This window comes from Oryzias melastigma, linkage group LG24 (genome assembly GCF_002922805.2).
Source record: "Oryzias melastigma strain HK-1 linkage group LG24, ASM292280v2, whole genome shotgun sequence".
Taxonomy (NCBI): Eukaryota; Metazoa; Chordata; class Actinopteri; order Beloniformes; family Adrianichthyidae; genus Oryzias; species Oryzias melastigma.
In genome coordinates, this window is record NC_050535.1 from 20,351,008 (window position 1) to 20,367,564 (window position 16,557).

The window sequence follows — 16,557 nt, forward strand, 5'->3', positions numbered from 1 at the left end:
CTAGTTTTAACTTCCACTGCTCTTTAGCGGCCCTTCACCCCTCCAGCTTTCACGTCTGTGTGAAGTGTGGGGATGAGCGTGGGGGGGCAGAAAGGCGGGAAAACACGACTTACCACGGATGAGGGTTGCAGTCGTCCGTGTCTGTGGAAGAAGAGAGATTTCTGGTTGAGCCTCTTATTTTGACTGCGATAGTTAAACCTATCAAGTTATTTGTTTAAATTTCTACAATCATCTGCAGCGTTTACACTGACCAAGATCATAACGGCAGGATGTGGAGCAGGTTGGCTAAACCGAGGAATCATGCAGTGAACCCCTCCAGCTTTACCTCCAGTCTTCGAATCCTTTAGACAAATGTAACTCTAAACTGTTTAACCTAATTCTAGAAAATTCTGGAGTGGAGAAAAGCAGCCTTGTCTATGAACATTTTTTTTACTAATAAAGAAAAAGAAAAACGTCCCCAGTAGTGTTTTATTAATGATTATGAAGTTCTTAACAAAAAACTAAAATATTAGTTAAACTTCAAATTTGCCTAAAAAAACTTTAAAGAGGTTTAATTTTGATAAAAACAGCTAGCGCAATGCTAAACTATTAGCTAAACTCCAAATTTGCCTAAAAATTTCAGAGGTCTAACTTTTACACAAAACAGCTAGCATAACGCTAAAATATTAGCTAAACTCCAACTTAGCCGAAAAAACTTGTAAGAAGTCTAATTCTGAAAAAAAGCTAGCGTAATGCTAAACTATTAGCTAACTCCCAAATTAGCCTAAAAACCTATTAAGAAGTCTAATTTTGGCAAAACAGCTAGCATAACGCTGAAATATTAGCCAAACTCCAAATTAGCCTTTAACAAAACTGGATTAAAATGTCTAAATTAGCCAAAAACAGCTAGCATAACGCTGAAATATTAGCCAAACTCCAAATTAGCCTTTAACGAAACTGGATTAAAATGTCTAAATTAGCCAAAAACAGCTAGCATCTAGCTACAATAAAAGCTGAATTCCAAATTAACCTAAAAACCCAGTAGGTTCTGAACATTTTAACATTTGACTGGTGTCTGTTGCTGAAAGTATACGTGGAAGTTCACAAGTTTTAAAGCACACACAGTTTTTGAAGGATTTGAGCATTTCTCTCTCATTTCCAATGGGGCATTTTTGCCACAATGAAAGCAAATCAGTTAGGATTCTTGAATAAAATCTTTCACTGTGTAATCGCAGAAGATGAGGAAAACAGTTTTGGCAAAGGCGCCCCAAACCAGCTGGTGTTCCTGCACGACTTTTCAGGTTGGTTCACTCTCAAAAGCGCAGTGTGAAACTCAATCTGGTCAGATGACGGTAAACGTTTTGTTTCTGTTTTTCCCAAACAGACTCCATTTAATATCCCCAAATCCTTTGCATAGACAATCAGCATTTCCGCTCAATATTTCAGAAGACTTACTCTGTCCACAGGTGGGACCCTCCCATCCATCTTTACAGATGCAGGAGAAGGCGTCTCCTCCCCCCACACACGTCCCACCGTTGGAGCAAGGACCGGAGGCGCACGAGCTGTTCGTGGCTGTGGAGAAACACGGAGCATTAGAAACTCATGAAAACCAGTCCTCAAATCAAATAACCGAATGTTACAAACTACAACCAAAAATGAGCTGATTTAAAGATGGCAGATCTTAAACTATCTTTCAAGAGTTAGAACAACAGGACCGAAGCCCTCACCTATGTTGCAGGTGTTCCCGCCCCAGCCGGGGGGGCAGGCACAGCGGAAGGCGTCGCCATGGTCATGGCAGGTTCCTCCATTACTGCAGGTGGTCTCATCACACTGACTCTCACCTGAAACAAACGCATTCGTAAATTCACACCCGCCGTCGACCTGCACCAACGTGAAGCCACAGCTAGAACGCATCACTCACGGGAATGACACGTCTTCCCCTTCCAGCTGTTCGCACAGTCACAGTAGAAGTCGTTGACCAGGTCGACGCAGCGGCCGCCGTTTTTACACGGGTTGTGTCTGCATTCGTCCACCCCTGACAGAGGAAGGATGTCGGTTTAGATGAAGGAAATGCTCAGCTGTGAGGAGGAGGAAGAGGAACTCACCGCGGTCGCAGAGCTCCCCCTCCCAGCCGTCCGGACAGAAGCACTGGAAGGAGTTGACCCCGTCGATGCAGGTCCCTCCATTCCTGCAGGGGTTGCTGGTGCAGTCATTGATGTCTGTAGAAAGAGAACAAAATCCAACTATAAAACATTTCTACAATATCAATAGAATAAATATTTACTTTCAAAGCATTCAAGTTCCCTCTGATAGAAATCCTGTTTTTAACATGTCTGTGTGTCATTTTTCTTCTGAAAGAGAACAAATGTAATCAGAAATCATTTTGTTTTTTTTTCATTTCTGAGTATTTCTCCTTTTAAATCAAACTGTCTTGGACAGACTCTGTTTGAATGAATGATCTTCTCTCCATCAACAGCTCTGCTGCTCCTAGGTTTCTGTGCATCTGGTATCTGACTCTTTGGGAAGGAGTACTGTAACTGCTCTGTGGCTTTGTTTGGAGTGGTTTTTTGTTAATGTTTTGAGTTTCCCTGTCAGTCACTCCAGTTCCAGGTTAATCATGAATCACAGCTGTTATTTCAGTTAGTTGTCAGGTCATCTGTTCTATTCAGTCACCATGTTTGTTTCTTTATAGGTTTTTGTCATGTTTTGGTTACTTTTTTAAATGTGTTAAGTTCCTGTCACCCAGCCTGATCTCCTTTGGGTCCTTCATCCACCCATTCCTGACAACTTTCTTTTATTTTTTTTATTTATTTATTTTTATTAATTGTCAAAGACCAGAGGTTAGCAACCTGCGGCTTCAAATCCACACGTGGCTCAGTTATCTCTCCATGGTGTCTCCTCAGCCAAACATAGAATAAGTCAGTAAATCAGAGAGACTCCTGATCCAGACATGTCGACTGTCTGAGTCAGCAGCTCCCTGGTAATGGAGGTCTAATAAAACTACCTAAAGAAAACAAATAAACAAAGCCTGAAAACTAAGACTACCAAGATCCAACCCCAAACTAAAATAACAAAATCCAGCAGAGTAAGACTGCTGAGGACAAAGAGGGGAGAAAGAACAAAACGTTTTATGAAAGACATAATTCATATTTATTATTAAAAAGAAGAAGGTGATGAATACAAATTCAAATTTTCTAAAGGCAAAGTAAGACTAAAATCAGACAATCAAGACTACAAAACAAGCCCAAATGGCTTTTTTACTGTCAAAGGTTGCCAACCCGACATAGGGGAACTTTAAGTTTTTGAAAAATACTGACAATGATATGTCAGTTTGATTTTCTGGAGGGAAATGATGGTTCTTAGCCTACAAATAATTCTTAATAGAAGTGTTGGAAAGTAAGTAAACAGCCATCGATCTAAAATTGTTTTAGTCAAAATGATTATTATATCCATTTATTTAAAAATATATTTAGAAAGCTGCATTTATTTTTAAAAATGTATAGACGTTTGTGGTTGCTTTTTCAGTTTGATACACGTGTCTTTTTTACTTGTGGATCTATTTAACATCTTGATCTCGTCTCCCAAAGTCACCTACTTTCATGACAGTAGATGCCGCTGAATCCTGGGTCACAGATGCAGCTGAAGTTTCCTCCCGGCTGGCTGACGCAGCGCCCGCGCAGCCCGCAGACGTTGGACGCTATGTGCTGCACGCCAGACGAATCGTTGGTCGCTATCGCAATGGTGCAGATGTCAAAGGCTGGAAGAGAAGGTTTTATCACTCGTTTGTTCCGGTTCCATTCGTGGTTCCACGGCGGCGGCGGTCACCTTGACAGGAGGGGGTGTGGCATTTCTCTTTGAGGCGCTCGCAGGTCTTGCCCTCGTAGCCTTCGGGACAGGCGCAGTAGAAGTCCTGGTCCATGCTGTGGCACGTGGCCCCGTTCTCGCACGGGTCGGGGTCACAGGCGTCTGGGGGGGACCCGCTGGAGATCTGTGGGAACAAGACGCTCAGCGTTGAAATCAGATCATCAGGGTTGGATTAGAGGCTAAAACACCAAATACTTCCCAAGAGTGGTGTGGGGGATGGGTCAGATGTACTAACTGTATAATAGAACTGGACCGAGTGAGTGTGATGTCATCCATAGAAAATGGTTCACTTCCAGCTCCAACTAAATGAAGTCAATCCAGTTACCATTTGTTTTTGTGTTATGAATATCGCCAAGTTAGAACCAGATGACAAGCAGTGATTCATCCAAGTCAGTCTGAGTCGTTTCCATGGCAACCACTCCCACTAATCAGGAATGAGTTTACTGGAAGCCCACGCCCCTAACACTTGAGAGCAGGTTATAGGAGTTCTGTAAAATATTGGAGGCATCCGATTGGTCAGTTTTTATTTTGAATAACTTGCAATTAAGAAAAAATACGAAAAATAAAAGAGGATTAGCAAAAACACGTTTAAAAATGTAGAACAAGAATGATTATTCAGACTGACAGAATGACTGAGTAACAGCTATGGAAGTTTGGAAAACTGGTTTGGAATAGAGGTGTGCCAAAATATCTCTATTGCAATATATCGTGATATTTAGTCCTGCGATTGATTCTCAATGATTCTCAATGGATTCTCGGCAAGTAATGACGTTTTTAAGGCAAAATAAAAATAAAAAAAATGTTGTTTAAGACATTTTTCGTAAAATGACAGTAGCCCATTAGAAATACAATTCTGGTTTTTGGCCGGGACTGTTGATACAGAGCAACCCCGCCCCCCTCCCCGAGCTCCGTTTTTGCGCTCACGCACAAGCTTACAGCCTCAAGGTAGCATTAGCGGAACAAAAATAACAAGGAGCAATGTTGGATCAATCCAGTCGTACAGTTTTGAGCCAGAATCTAAATTTGCTACAGTACGAGTGCTGAGCGCACATCGTGTCTCACACAGCTAACCGTGAGCGGGCCGGGGTGACAGGAGACTTTGGCACGCCTGTTTCAGTAGTTGCATCACTACTCTGAGAATTTTCTAGCATCTGGTTTTCATCTGCTCCTGATATTAATAACAAAATACAAAAATAAAACAAAAAAGCTACAGGAACATGTTAAAAACGCACAAAAAAAGACTATTTTCATTAGAGTGTGAACAAACATGAATTAAATACGCTTAAAATCCTCCCAGAATCCCCATCTTTAATAAAACCAGGGCCTACGTTTTCTTCTGGATCTTTTTCCTGTCATTCAAGCACTAAATTGGATCTTGGGCGTCAGTTGCGAGGAAACGCGGGGTTCTCCGCTTCAACAGGCGCTCTTAAAGTGCAGCCTAACGGCCGGGACACAAAAAGACAGCAGGAGAGGCTGGAGTCCGTGTAGATGAGCAGCTTAGCGGGCCAGAGCCAGCGCCGCGGCGGAGAACAAAGCAAAAGGTAAGCAGATGAGCAGAGTAAGCTTAGAACCTCCAGCTAAGCTCGTGGAGGGAATCCATCCCTTCGGTTTCACATCTCTGCCTAATCCTGCAAATTTATTCCGAGAGAAAACCCTCGACAAGAACACAGAGTGAGAAACGGAGCAGACAAGAGGCTGAGGATCCATTATGAGGGAGAGTGAGGCTTTGTTATGAAAGCCTGAGCCAAAAGGAAGGACTCCTGATACTGTTATAGGGTTCAAACCCTCACAGTCCTTTAAGCAGGAACTGGGAAAACATCTGTAAAAGTTTGAACATATTCTGCTTTTATGGAGTTTTTTTCTTCCCTGCCTTAGAAGTGGATCATCAAAAACTGTGTTGCACAATCAAACTTTTCCTAACCCAAGATACTAATCAGAGAAATATGATGCTGGGGGCGTCGTCGTTTTGGCACGACAGAACAGGAATGCACACCTTGCCACAGCAGGCATTGGAGCGCTGTAGCATGCGGGTATCGGTGCCGCCTCATTCAGAGAGGCTCAAATTCACGCTGGAGCTTCTAAATCAGGATTGGCTCCGAACCAGCAATGCCCTCCATCCAGAGCCCAGAGATGCAGCTCACAGTCCGCCTGGTAATCCGCATGCGGATGAACAGCACGGGCGGGATGGGAATGATACTTCAATAATTACAAACAAGACTCTCCACACCTGGAATAAAAGGTCAACACTGATGGAGTTTTTGGTCGTTACATTTTTCAATGAAGGTTCTCATTCATAAGTTAATGATGTCCTAAAGTGATGTTATCTGGAGTTATGGTCTTATAGAAGCATTTCGCCACTCATCCAAGTAGGGCCGGGTATGGATAATAATTTCCATAAACTACTCAATTCACAAGAGCCTGGATCGATTCGATTCTGATTTTGTTTTTTTCGATCCTCTTAATTCAATTTCAAATTTACACATTTATACACATTTGTTTAGAAATACACTGATAATCTAGTACATGTTTGGATTATATTTATCTGATACATTTCACATACTGTAAATGTATCAGTGAGATAATGAGATTGTTAATATCATCCAGTGTTACATGGATTCTCTAAAGGAGAAGTTCTAACTAAAATGTTCAGATCATTAACATTGTAAACATTGTTCTGCTTCTCCTGGAGGACGTTTCAGTTTGGACACTAGGTGGAGATTGTGCTATATCATTACACCTTATTCCAGAAGAAGAAAGTAAGAACCAAAAATTGTTTAAGACCACAAATCGTTACTTTAAAAAAATATTTATTTCAAAGAGTTCGGAAAATTCATGTCAATTCATGTAAATAAAGATGTTCATTTAGTCAGTAATGTATGTTTAGGTCGACAGAGTGTTAGCATAAGCCGTCCTATGGGAAATTCCATCAAAGGTTAGCATCAAGCTAGCAGACTTTAGCTTTCTGTGCTAAAACAAAAACAAAATGTAGAATCAAATCGATTTTGGAAATCATCATCAATAGCCAGCCATAAATATTTCACATCTTAAGTCATTTTCCATTTGCTATCACACTCCTGGCTGTGTCACATACATTCTCCACATTTGACCCCTCCCCCCGGGAGCGGTGAGCTGCAGACAAGAAACCATTTGGTGGGAATCCTTTGAAGTCCCACTTTGATCATCTTTTGATCTACTGTCAAAGCGTCTCCAGAGCAATTTAATTATGATTTTCCAATTTTAGCCAAAATCCCCAAATTTTGCTGTTTTTTTAGGACAGTGTTTTTTTTAAAATAACCTTTACTTTACCAAGAGGATCAGTAAAGTTAACATTTTTGTATACATGTCCTCCATTATCAGGAAAATGCTACAAGAACATATTAAAAACCCCAATAGGGTATTTAATGCTGTGTGTCAATCAAGGAGACATTGGCTTCTATTTTTGAAGTTTTTCGCATGACTCGACCGAGGATTTGAACCCACGACCTACCAGTCTTAGGGCGGACACTGTTCCAACCAGGGCTTGTGTATAGGCGACCTAGGCAGCTGCCTAGGCACCATCTGCTGGAGGGGCACCACATTAGAATGATTATATATATATATTTATTTTGCTAAACCCTTTGACGCACCACTCATTTTATGTAAAACAGTTGAAACGTTTGATGTAAATCAATAACTCTGCAGCGCAAAGCCTCAAAACTGGCTGATCAATGCTAGCTCTAGTTGCTAGCTTTGCGGAGAAAGTGTTTTTTATCCTGTTATTCTTCCTGAAAGGGACGGTACTCACTCTATGACATCAGTACGTGAGGATCTGCTCGTTTTCGAGGGTATGGGAGGGGCTGCTGTTGAGAGTGCAGGTTTTTAGAGGATTACTTAGAAATGAGTGAACGGATCAAAATACCGCTTTGGGGCTCTTTATAGTAAGGAATGAACAGTATAATATACTTAAAAGCTCAAACAGTTGATTTATTTTAATGGTATGGCCCCTTTAAAATCAAGAGTTATCCGGTCCGACCCCTGGCTGTAACGTCTGAATCCTAGCATCCTGCAGGGGGCGCCAAATTTGTTTTTCACCTTGGGTGCCATTAGTGGTAGAGTCTCGTCTGCGGGAAATGACGTTGATGGAACAGAAAGGAAACTCACCTCACACAGTTGGCCAGCAAACTCGGGCGGACACTTGCAAACGAATCCATCCAGCAGCATGTGGCACTGGCCCCCGTTCAGGCAGGGCCTGCTGTCGCACTTGTTCTTCCGGACTTCACAGTGAGCCCCCGTGAAACCAGGAGGACACTGGCAGAGGAAGCCCCTGGGCCCCTTCTAAAGAACGCACAACCAGAGGGTCAGACCCAACACTTCAACACCATTTTTGACAGGAAGGTGGAGGACGAGAAACCCACCTTGCATTTGGCTCCATTCTGGCACCGACCGCAACTGTTGATGTCTGAAGAACAGAAGAACCGAGTCATTGGAGTCGAGACTCGAGTCTGTCCTAATGATGCTGATTCTACAGTACAGGTTCAAGGTGAGTCAAAGTTTGGAAAAGAAACAAGTGAGGGCAGGACAGTCCACGGAGGCAATGCATGCGTTAGAAAGCCAGAATTTCAGTTCAACGAGGCAGGAGAGGACTTGCTGCAACCACGTGAGGGAAAGTGAAGACCTACAGGTCACGGGAGCGTGTTCAGGAAGTGAGGGAGAGCTCCAGAATAAGAAACTTGTTAATGGAGGGAGAGAATGCGCTTTTAGAGAGAAATACTGACTTATATCACAGTTCTGTCCAGACCATCCCCGAAAACAGTTGCAGTGATATCCACCAATCAAATTTTTGCAAGCGTTAGCGTTCACACAGGGTTGTCCTGCACACTCATTCGCATCTGTGAAGGCAGGAGGCAGAAGGAGTCCATGAATTGAAACCAACCAGAAGAAAAGGCAGGCAGAGGGAAAACTCTGGAACCCGACTAGAACTTCTAGAGAAAGGTGTCCAAAGTCAGTCCTCAGGGACCGGTATTCTACAATAGGGGTGTGCCAACACATCGATATTGCGATGTATCGCAATATTTAGTCCTGCAATGATTCTCCATAGGTTCTCATCAAGCATCAATCTTTTATTTTCGTTTGACGAGGCGTTAAAACAGGGTGTCGAACTCAATCGCACAGTGGGCCAAAACACACCTCAAGTCGCGGGCCGAACAGGATTAACACACTAAAACTAAATCTTTAAAATTAATTAAAAAAAAAAAAGTTGAAGAAGCCAGACTTTGGACATCTACCTAGATCATACAGACATATTCACATGCGTTCCAAGTCCTCTGGGTGTTGCTCTTTAGTTTCTAATTAATAGTCTCTAAAGCTTCTTTTCCACTGAGTGGTCTAGACCGGACTGGACTATTGAGCGTTTACATTACAAAATGGACCCGTTAAGCAGGACCGACTGGTACCATTTCAGGTCCGAGTCCCGTTGGTCGTAGGCCCATAGAAAATGGAATGGACCCATGAGGGTGGAGCTTCTGTCGTCACACGATGTAACCCATTGATTGGTGGAAAGGTTTTACGACAACAGCGAGCGATCGAAACCGAAAGTTTTGCCCTCTTTTTGTCTGTATTCTTTTTCAACCCTTGCAATCTTCTTGCAAATAGATAATAAATTCTTTACACACAGTATTCTCCCTTATTCGCGGGGGTTGGCGACCGGAGACACGACAAATCCACGAATATGGAGACCCCTCCCCCGTTTCCATCTCACCCAACCCCCGAAGAACGTCCATTATGGATCCATACTCATCAGAAACACTTCTGATCTGCTTTGTAAACATTTAATGAAGAACATTGGAGTATTGATCAACATAGTTTTTTTTTGTTTTTTTTAATTCAGAACATTAGACGGTTCTGCAACATAAAAACCGGCTTCATCCATAATAAACACCTGCTCTGGATTCTACTTATCCCTCACGGTTTCCGTTTCTGAGTCAGCTGACGCAGCTTCTCTTTCGCCGTAGTCGCACCGTTTGACGTGCAGCTACGTCATTGGTGGTTGATGGTCCAACACTCAATGGAAACACTCACTAGAATTGCCCACTCAAAACCAGCTAAAAGGGGACTGGTCTGGTCCAGACCGCTCAGTGGAAACCAGGCATGAACGTTTAGCTCCGGGACAAAAGGGCATGAAAATGGGAAATTTTATGACTAAAATAATGCAGGATATTACCTTTAATGAACAGTTTTCCAAAATACATCCATGAGACCAAAACTCAACTATATCACTCAGTCGATTTGTAAAAGAAGAAAAAAAAAAATCTAAATTTACTCCAAGAAGTAGCAACGGTCACTGCTTTGGTTTAGGAGATACTAGGGCTGGGTATCTGTTCTAGAATCAATTAGATTAACAAGAGCCTGAATCGATTCGATTCAGATTTTTTTTTTATTCTTTCGATTCAATTCAATTTTAGGTTTAAACAATTATACACATTTCTTTAGAAATACATTAATAATCTACTATATGTTTTGAATATATTTATATGAATCTGATCCAGTTCACATACTGTAAATGTATCAGTGAAATAATGAGATTGTTAATATCATCCAGTGTTACATGGATTCTCTAAAGGAGAAGTTCTAACTAAAATGTTCAGATCATTAACATTGGAAACATTGTTCTGCTTCTCCTGGAGGACGTTTCAGTTTGGACACTAGGTGGAGATCATGCTATTGAGGTACACCTTATTCAAGAAGAAGACTGTAGTATAAAGAACAAAATAAAGTTTTAGACCACAAATAGTTACTTTAAAAAGTATTTCCTTAAAAGAGTTTGGAAAATTAATGCCTGTAGGTAAATAAAGATGTTCATTTAGTCAGAATGTATTTTTTTGGTCAACCGAGCGTTAGCATTAGCCGTCCTATGCATCAAGTTAGCACACTTTAGCTTTATGTGCTAAATTGATTTATATCTTTTATGAATCGATTACTGATCATTAAGCTAAAATCGATTCAAACCGATTAATTGATTTTTCAACCCAGCCCTAGGAAATGCCATATAAGGCCACATTTAAGAGCAGTCTCTTCAATGAACAAGTAAAGCACTCAAATAATCTACTTCAAGCTAAACTCAGCCTCTGACGGTTTAGGGAAACTTTACTCTGCAACCTCATCAGTCTGCAGGGAGTCCTGCAGCACATCTACCCGCGTGAAACCCAAGATTCTACACACAAACGCCGCGGCTGGCCAGGTAAGACGGGAGGTCCATGGCATCCTGTAAGCCGAGCTCTCAGCTGGTCAGGCGACACCGGACTCTTGGGATCTTTTTCCTGCCTTTACCTCCACTACACAAACACAGTTTAATCATCAGAAACCATTTCCTGGACCGGTGGTGGCCACGTCCGCCGAGATGGGAGAGAATTCCATCACGAGCGACGGTCCAGCGGCCGGATACGGACGGCCTGGCCGCTCATGAAGTCATTAAGGAAAGAGAGAGCGGGGCGGCAGCCAGCTCATCCAGGATATTGATGGCTTGTACGCTGGCCATGTGGGTCAGGTTGCAGACTGAACATTTTGATTCACAAATACAGTCCCGAGAGGCCAGAGCTCGCTCTGCTCATTACCTGACCCTCTAGAAAGGGAAAAAAGAGCAGGAAAACAAAAACCACGCAGAAAAGGGCTAAAAATAAAAGAGACTACGCACCGATTTGGCAGGTCTTCCCTTGCCACTGTGGTGGGCACACGCACTCGAAGCCGTCCTCCAGGTTCAGGCAGGTTCCACCGTGAGCACAAGGAGCAGACGAGCACTGGTTCAGATCTGTGGGAGAACAAACGGAATGAAAACATCTCTGCAGACGTGAAAGCTGGTCCGAGTGCGACAGGAGGAGGTGGGCTTACTTTGGGAGCAGGTCGGACCCTCCCAGCCCGCCGCACAGCGACACTCGTATCCTGTCTCGACCTCGTGGCAGGAGCCACCATTTTCACAGGGATTGGAAAAGCAGGCGTGCTCGGCTGACGGGGAAAGGGGGCGGGGCAACAAAGGACGGAAAAAATAAATACATAAAAATCAGACATTCTTGAATAGGAGTGTGCCAAAATAGTGATATGTGCGATATATTGCGACATTTAGTCGTGTGATTGACTCTATGGATTCTCACCAAGTATCGATTTTTTATTTTTGTTAAAAGAGACTGTAAAAACGTTTCATTTGTCATTCTTTGGTGAGACGTTCAGTGCACCGATGTGCCTGGCAGGTAATTTATTCAATTTTTGTTTTGTTGTTTACAACAATTTTGCACTAAGTAGTGGTACTGCTATACGTATTTACTTTTGTTAATGCTGAATCTTTCTGATAATTCAAATTTAATTGGTGTCATTGCTCACCAAAGACATCGTATTACTGATTTCTTTCACACTTTCAGTGATTTCAGAAATCTTGGCATCAAAACGTTCAGCTTGATCAGTACTGTTTACATTTATAAACTTCATAGTTTTTGAAATACTGAGCAAAATATGTCCCATTGGAAATAAATGGGAAAGTCAAATTTATACATTTTAAGTAGATTAGCAACAAGCCTTTGAATATATGTTTTCATCTTTTATAGTAATTTTCAAAAAATATAGAGTTTACCAAATATTTTAGCAACATGCTAACCTTTTAGGTTAATTTGTTATCTACTGGGCCTTTTTTAGGTTAATTTAGAGTTTAGCTTCTGTTTTAGCAACATGCTAACATTTTTGACTAATTTAGTTTATTGAGGAACTTTAAGGCTGTTTTAGAGTTTAGCTGGTATTCAAGCAATGAGTTAGATTGTTTGGTTAATCTGACCTCTACTGAGGCGTTTTTATGCTAATTTAGAGTTTAGCTAATATCTGAGCAACATGCTAACTTTTTTAGCTAGTTTGGCATCTACTGAGGGTTAAAGTGGAGATTAGCTCATATTTAAGCAACGCACAATTTTTTTTTTCCATACTTGCCATGTATTAGGGATTGTTAAGCATTTTTACTACAAATGTTGGTTAACTTCGGCGCTCTTTCATAGTTCTTTAGCAAAATGTCCGGGGATTCAGAAAATGTAACATTTTGCAAATATCTTTAGCATTTTCAGCAAATCTCTTCAGCAATTAAAGTAAACTGCGTCACCATTTTCACCAATAAGTTTCAGCATATTCAGCAATTAATTTCAGCAAAAAGCATTCACACCGTTTTGATTGTGTTCAAGCTAAACAATAAATGGGAATATATTTTTCTAAAAATATGTTTTCTTCTATATACTGTGAGTTATTAGAGATGTTTTTTTCATCAATTATTGCAGTATGATATTGTGAGCCATGTATTGTGTAGCATGAAATACACATCCCTATTCTTGAATGATCTTTTTAAAACATTTCCTTGTCATGATATGGTAAAGTCCGGCGGTGCTGAAATCCGCCCGGACGCCTCCTCACCGATCTCGCAGTTCTTCCCAGAGAAGCCGTGCGGGCAGGCGCAGAAGTACTCGTCGGGTACCGTGTTCATGCAGGTTCCTCCGTTGATGCACGGCTGGTGGCGACCGCAGTAGTTCAAATCTGGGGAGGAGAAACACGAAGACACCCGCTGTAATTGACTATGCTTCAAATAATTAAACTCGAACTTTGTGGTTGACGGATTTTGGCAAAAATTCAGTTCAGCTCAACTGTATTCCAGCAAACATCGACTCAAGCTAAAGATTTATTTTATTATTTAGACAAATTGTTGTCCAAATTGTCACTTAGCACAAAAATATGCAACTTCGCCTTCCAGAAAACGTTTTTATTTAAGCCCACTGAGCTAACTTGGATCCACCAAATGCTTAGTTTAGAGAAGGAAAAAAGTGCTGGTGCTCTTATCAAAATAAACGTAACCTTTTCAGACCGAAGATGTCGCTTACATCACCTAAATAACAAGCGAGACTCGATCTACTGTGACTTGTTGACGAAATTAACGCAATTCCAAAGGGATTCTGCATATTGACACAAAGCGGCTTTTCTCGGCTTCACGCTGATATTATGTTAATTTTGTAAACAGTTAAGGAGTTACACTGGAGCTAAAGTTAAAGATAAAAAAACAATACATTATGGAAAAAAATCTGCAGTTATTCTTCAGGTTTGGGATAAAAATAGTTAAATACCATGTTAGAAACAATAACTGGATTAGTTCTGTTAGTGGTCATCCCAATCCTCAAACACACAAATGTATGTTCAATGATGCTAAAGTTAAATATTAATTCCAACTATTCACATTTACATTTTCTTTCGACAAATCCATTTTTTTGCTCTACTTCGCGATAAGCTGAAGCTTTCTGAAGCCTCTGCAAAGGCTGGTAAATAAATGAGCAGGGATCTGTCTCCACTCGGGGATCTCAGGGCCCGTTTTCTCATTCCCCGAAGAACTCTCTGTGACGGAGGGATGTTCGAGGGGGGCGGGATCAGGTGTCCCTGCCGCCGCTCAGGTCAGTAAAACTATCCAGCCGCTGGCTTCCAGTCAGAGAATGGCTAGTGGGGAGGAAGCAGACCTTACATAAACGCCTCAATCATGTGGTGAAGAAACGGCCTGAAGGAGTCATCACGACAGGAGGGCAAAAACAGACAAAAATGTTGACGTATTTGTTACATTTATTTATTGAGGAGTTGTGTTCATTCAGGGGGTCTTTTTAGTTTGTGCTTTTAATTAACCATTTTCACCAGCTTTGAGCTAAAACTCTAGTGTGAAAAACCTTTTTAAAAGATTCAACTTTAACTTTTCTATTGGAAAAAAAAATAAGCTTTAATTCTGTAATTTAGATTTTTGGAGACTTTTTAATTAATTAAAAAAAAAACATTCATGTGTGAAATTTTAAAGCTTCCATGCAGCTTAAAAGAAAAAAAAACAGAATTTAACAATAAAATGTTGCTGTAAAGCTTCATTTCAGGCTATTTTTTCACTTAAGCTAAGTTCATTTTTAAAATGTCAACTTCAACATATCTAGTTTGCTTTTTTTTCATTTCAATTTTAGTTTTTGTAATGATCAAACCTTGTTTTTAGGTTAATAAAGGTTATTTAGCTGATTTTGAGAGCAGCAGATCATTTTAACTACTTTCTAAAGTTAAAGTTAGCTACAGTATTTAGCAGATCATTTTTGTTTAGCATTCATTTACTCCCTTTAACTCAATGAGCTATTAAAGCAACCATAAGATACATTTTTTTCCTGTTTCAGCATTCAGCTTGGAGTGTTCTGTCATCATTGATCATCATTTAGTCTACTGGCATTTTTGCCGCTCAACATAAAATTTAGCCTTTTTTTCATTTTTATTTTAGAGAATCCACATTTTCTTCCTTTTACAGACTAGAAAAAAAGCAAATTTCTTTGGAAAATTATAAACCAACTTTTTTCAAACAGACAATTTAGCTTCAGTGTTTACATTCTTTTCTAACTATTGTAACTCTTCAAATATTGACGTAATTATCACATTTCCAGCAGATTCTGAACACTTTACAGAAGTGAACCGTTTACACACTCAACCCGATTCTGTCGCAAAAACGTAACATTTGGCGAAGCGTAAATCAGTGCAACACGGATTTGAAAAGCCGCTTTCCTTCACGTCAGAATCAGCTGATTCACATTGACGGATTCACGGTCGAAGAGTGACAGTATGTAGAAGAGCGTGTGCTAGTTAGATGTTGCAGGTGTTAGCTCCGGTGTTAAAGGGTTAAAAATATATTTAAAATAAATAACATGATGCAAACCTTTTTCACAGAACAAGCCGCCCCAGTTCCTCTCACAGTTGCACTGCCAGGGGGACTCGCAGGTCCCGTGGACGCAGCCGGGGTGGAGCTCACAGTCGTCACAGAACATGCCCTTCCAGCCGAAGTCACACCTGTCAGACAATGAAGAAAAATATGGCGTTTCTAGGCTATAAGATGCGTTGCTATCCAGCAGAACCGTAAATTTTTGAAAAATGTCATTTTAGTTCATGAGGGGAGCTGATGTACAGCTTCATGTGAGGAATCGAGGAATTATGTCAGGAATTTAGTATTTCTACTTGAAGTTTTTTATCCACGTTTTAAAGAAAGTTGATTTGTTTCTTGTGGGGGTCCTCAGGGTTTTATTTTGGGCCCCCTACCTATTAAGTGTTTTCCAAAACTTCAGGTCTCATTTATTCATTAATTCAGAAAAACTTCCTTTACCGATGTTTTAGTCCAAACCCATCATATTATTCTATTAAGACCCGGATTATCTTTACTGAAGAATTAGAATTAGAATTGAGCAACATGCTAACGTTTTTGGCTAAGTTGTCATCTATTGGGTTTTATCCATCCATCCATCTTCTTGACCGCTTTGTCCCTTTCGGGGTCACGGGGGTGCCGGAGCCTATCCCGGCTACTGATGGGCGAAGGCGGGGTACACCCTGGACAGGTCGCCATGCTAGCTTTTTTGACAAATTTCACATCTACTGAGGTTTTTTGGGCTAATTTGGTGTTTAGCTCATATTTAAGCAACATGAAATATTTTTGTCATGTGTTTGGTATTTTTAATGCAAATTTACTACAAATTTTCAGAAATTTAGGTCAACTTCAGTGCTCTTTCATAGTTCTTTAACGAAATTTCCAGTGTTTTAGCAAATTGTGAAAATTTTCAGCAAATCCCTTCAGCAATTAAAGTAAATTACGTAACCATTTTCAGCAAAAAGCTTCAGTATTTTCAGTGACTACTTTCAGAAAAAAGTATTCACACTAGCATTAACACAGCT

General features: G+C 40.8%; 1 protein-coding gene across 2 annotated transcripts in view; it reads right to left on the reverse strand.

The window, feature by feature from the left end:
- Window positions 1-16,557, reverse strand: part of jag2b (jagged canonical Notch ligand 2b) — a 55,689-nt gene that overhangs the window by 8,036 nt on the left and 31,096 nt on the right. The window contains exons 6-19 of one of the 2 annotated variants that reach the window (XM_024291295.2): window positions 15,554-15,684; window positions 13,258-13,377; window positions 11,707-11,820; window positions 11,513-11,626; window positions 8,598-8,711; window positions 8,238-8,281; window positions 7,984-8,157; window positions 3,805-3,967; window positions 3,575-3,736; window positions 2,085-2,198; window positions 1,901-2,014; window positions 1,707-1,820; window positions 1,435-1,551; window positions 114-141 (exon numbers count right to left, since the gene is read on the reverse strand). In XM_024291295.2, coding sequence (XP_024147063.1) covers window positions 114-141; window positions 1,435-1,551; window positions 1,707-1,820; window positions 1,901-2,014; window positions 2,085-2,198; window positions 3,575-3,736; window positions 3,805-3,967; window positions 7,984-8,157; window positions 8,238-8,281; window positions 8,598-8,711; window positions 11,513-11,626; window positions 11,707-11,820; window positions 13,258-13,377; window positions 15,554-15,684 — 1,623 coding nt within the window. The remainder of the gene's footprint in view (window positions 1-113; window positions 142-1,434; window positions 1,552-1,706; window positions 1,821-1,900; window positions 2,015-2,084; window positions 2,199-3,574; window positions 3,737-3,804; window positions 3,968-7,983; window positions 8,158-8,237; window positions 8,282-8,597; window positions 8,712-11,512; window positions 11,627-11,706; window positions 11,821-13,257; window positions 13,378-15,553; window positions 15,685-16,557) is intronic. The other variant, XM_024291296.2, reaches the window with a different exon arrangement.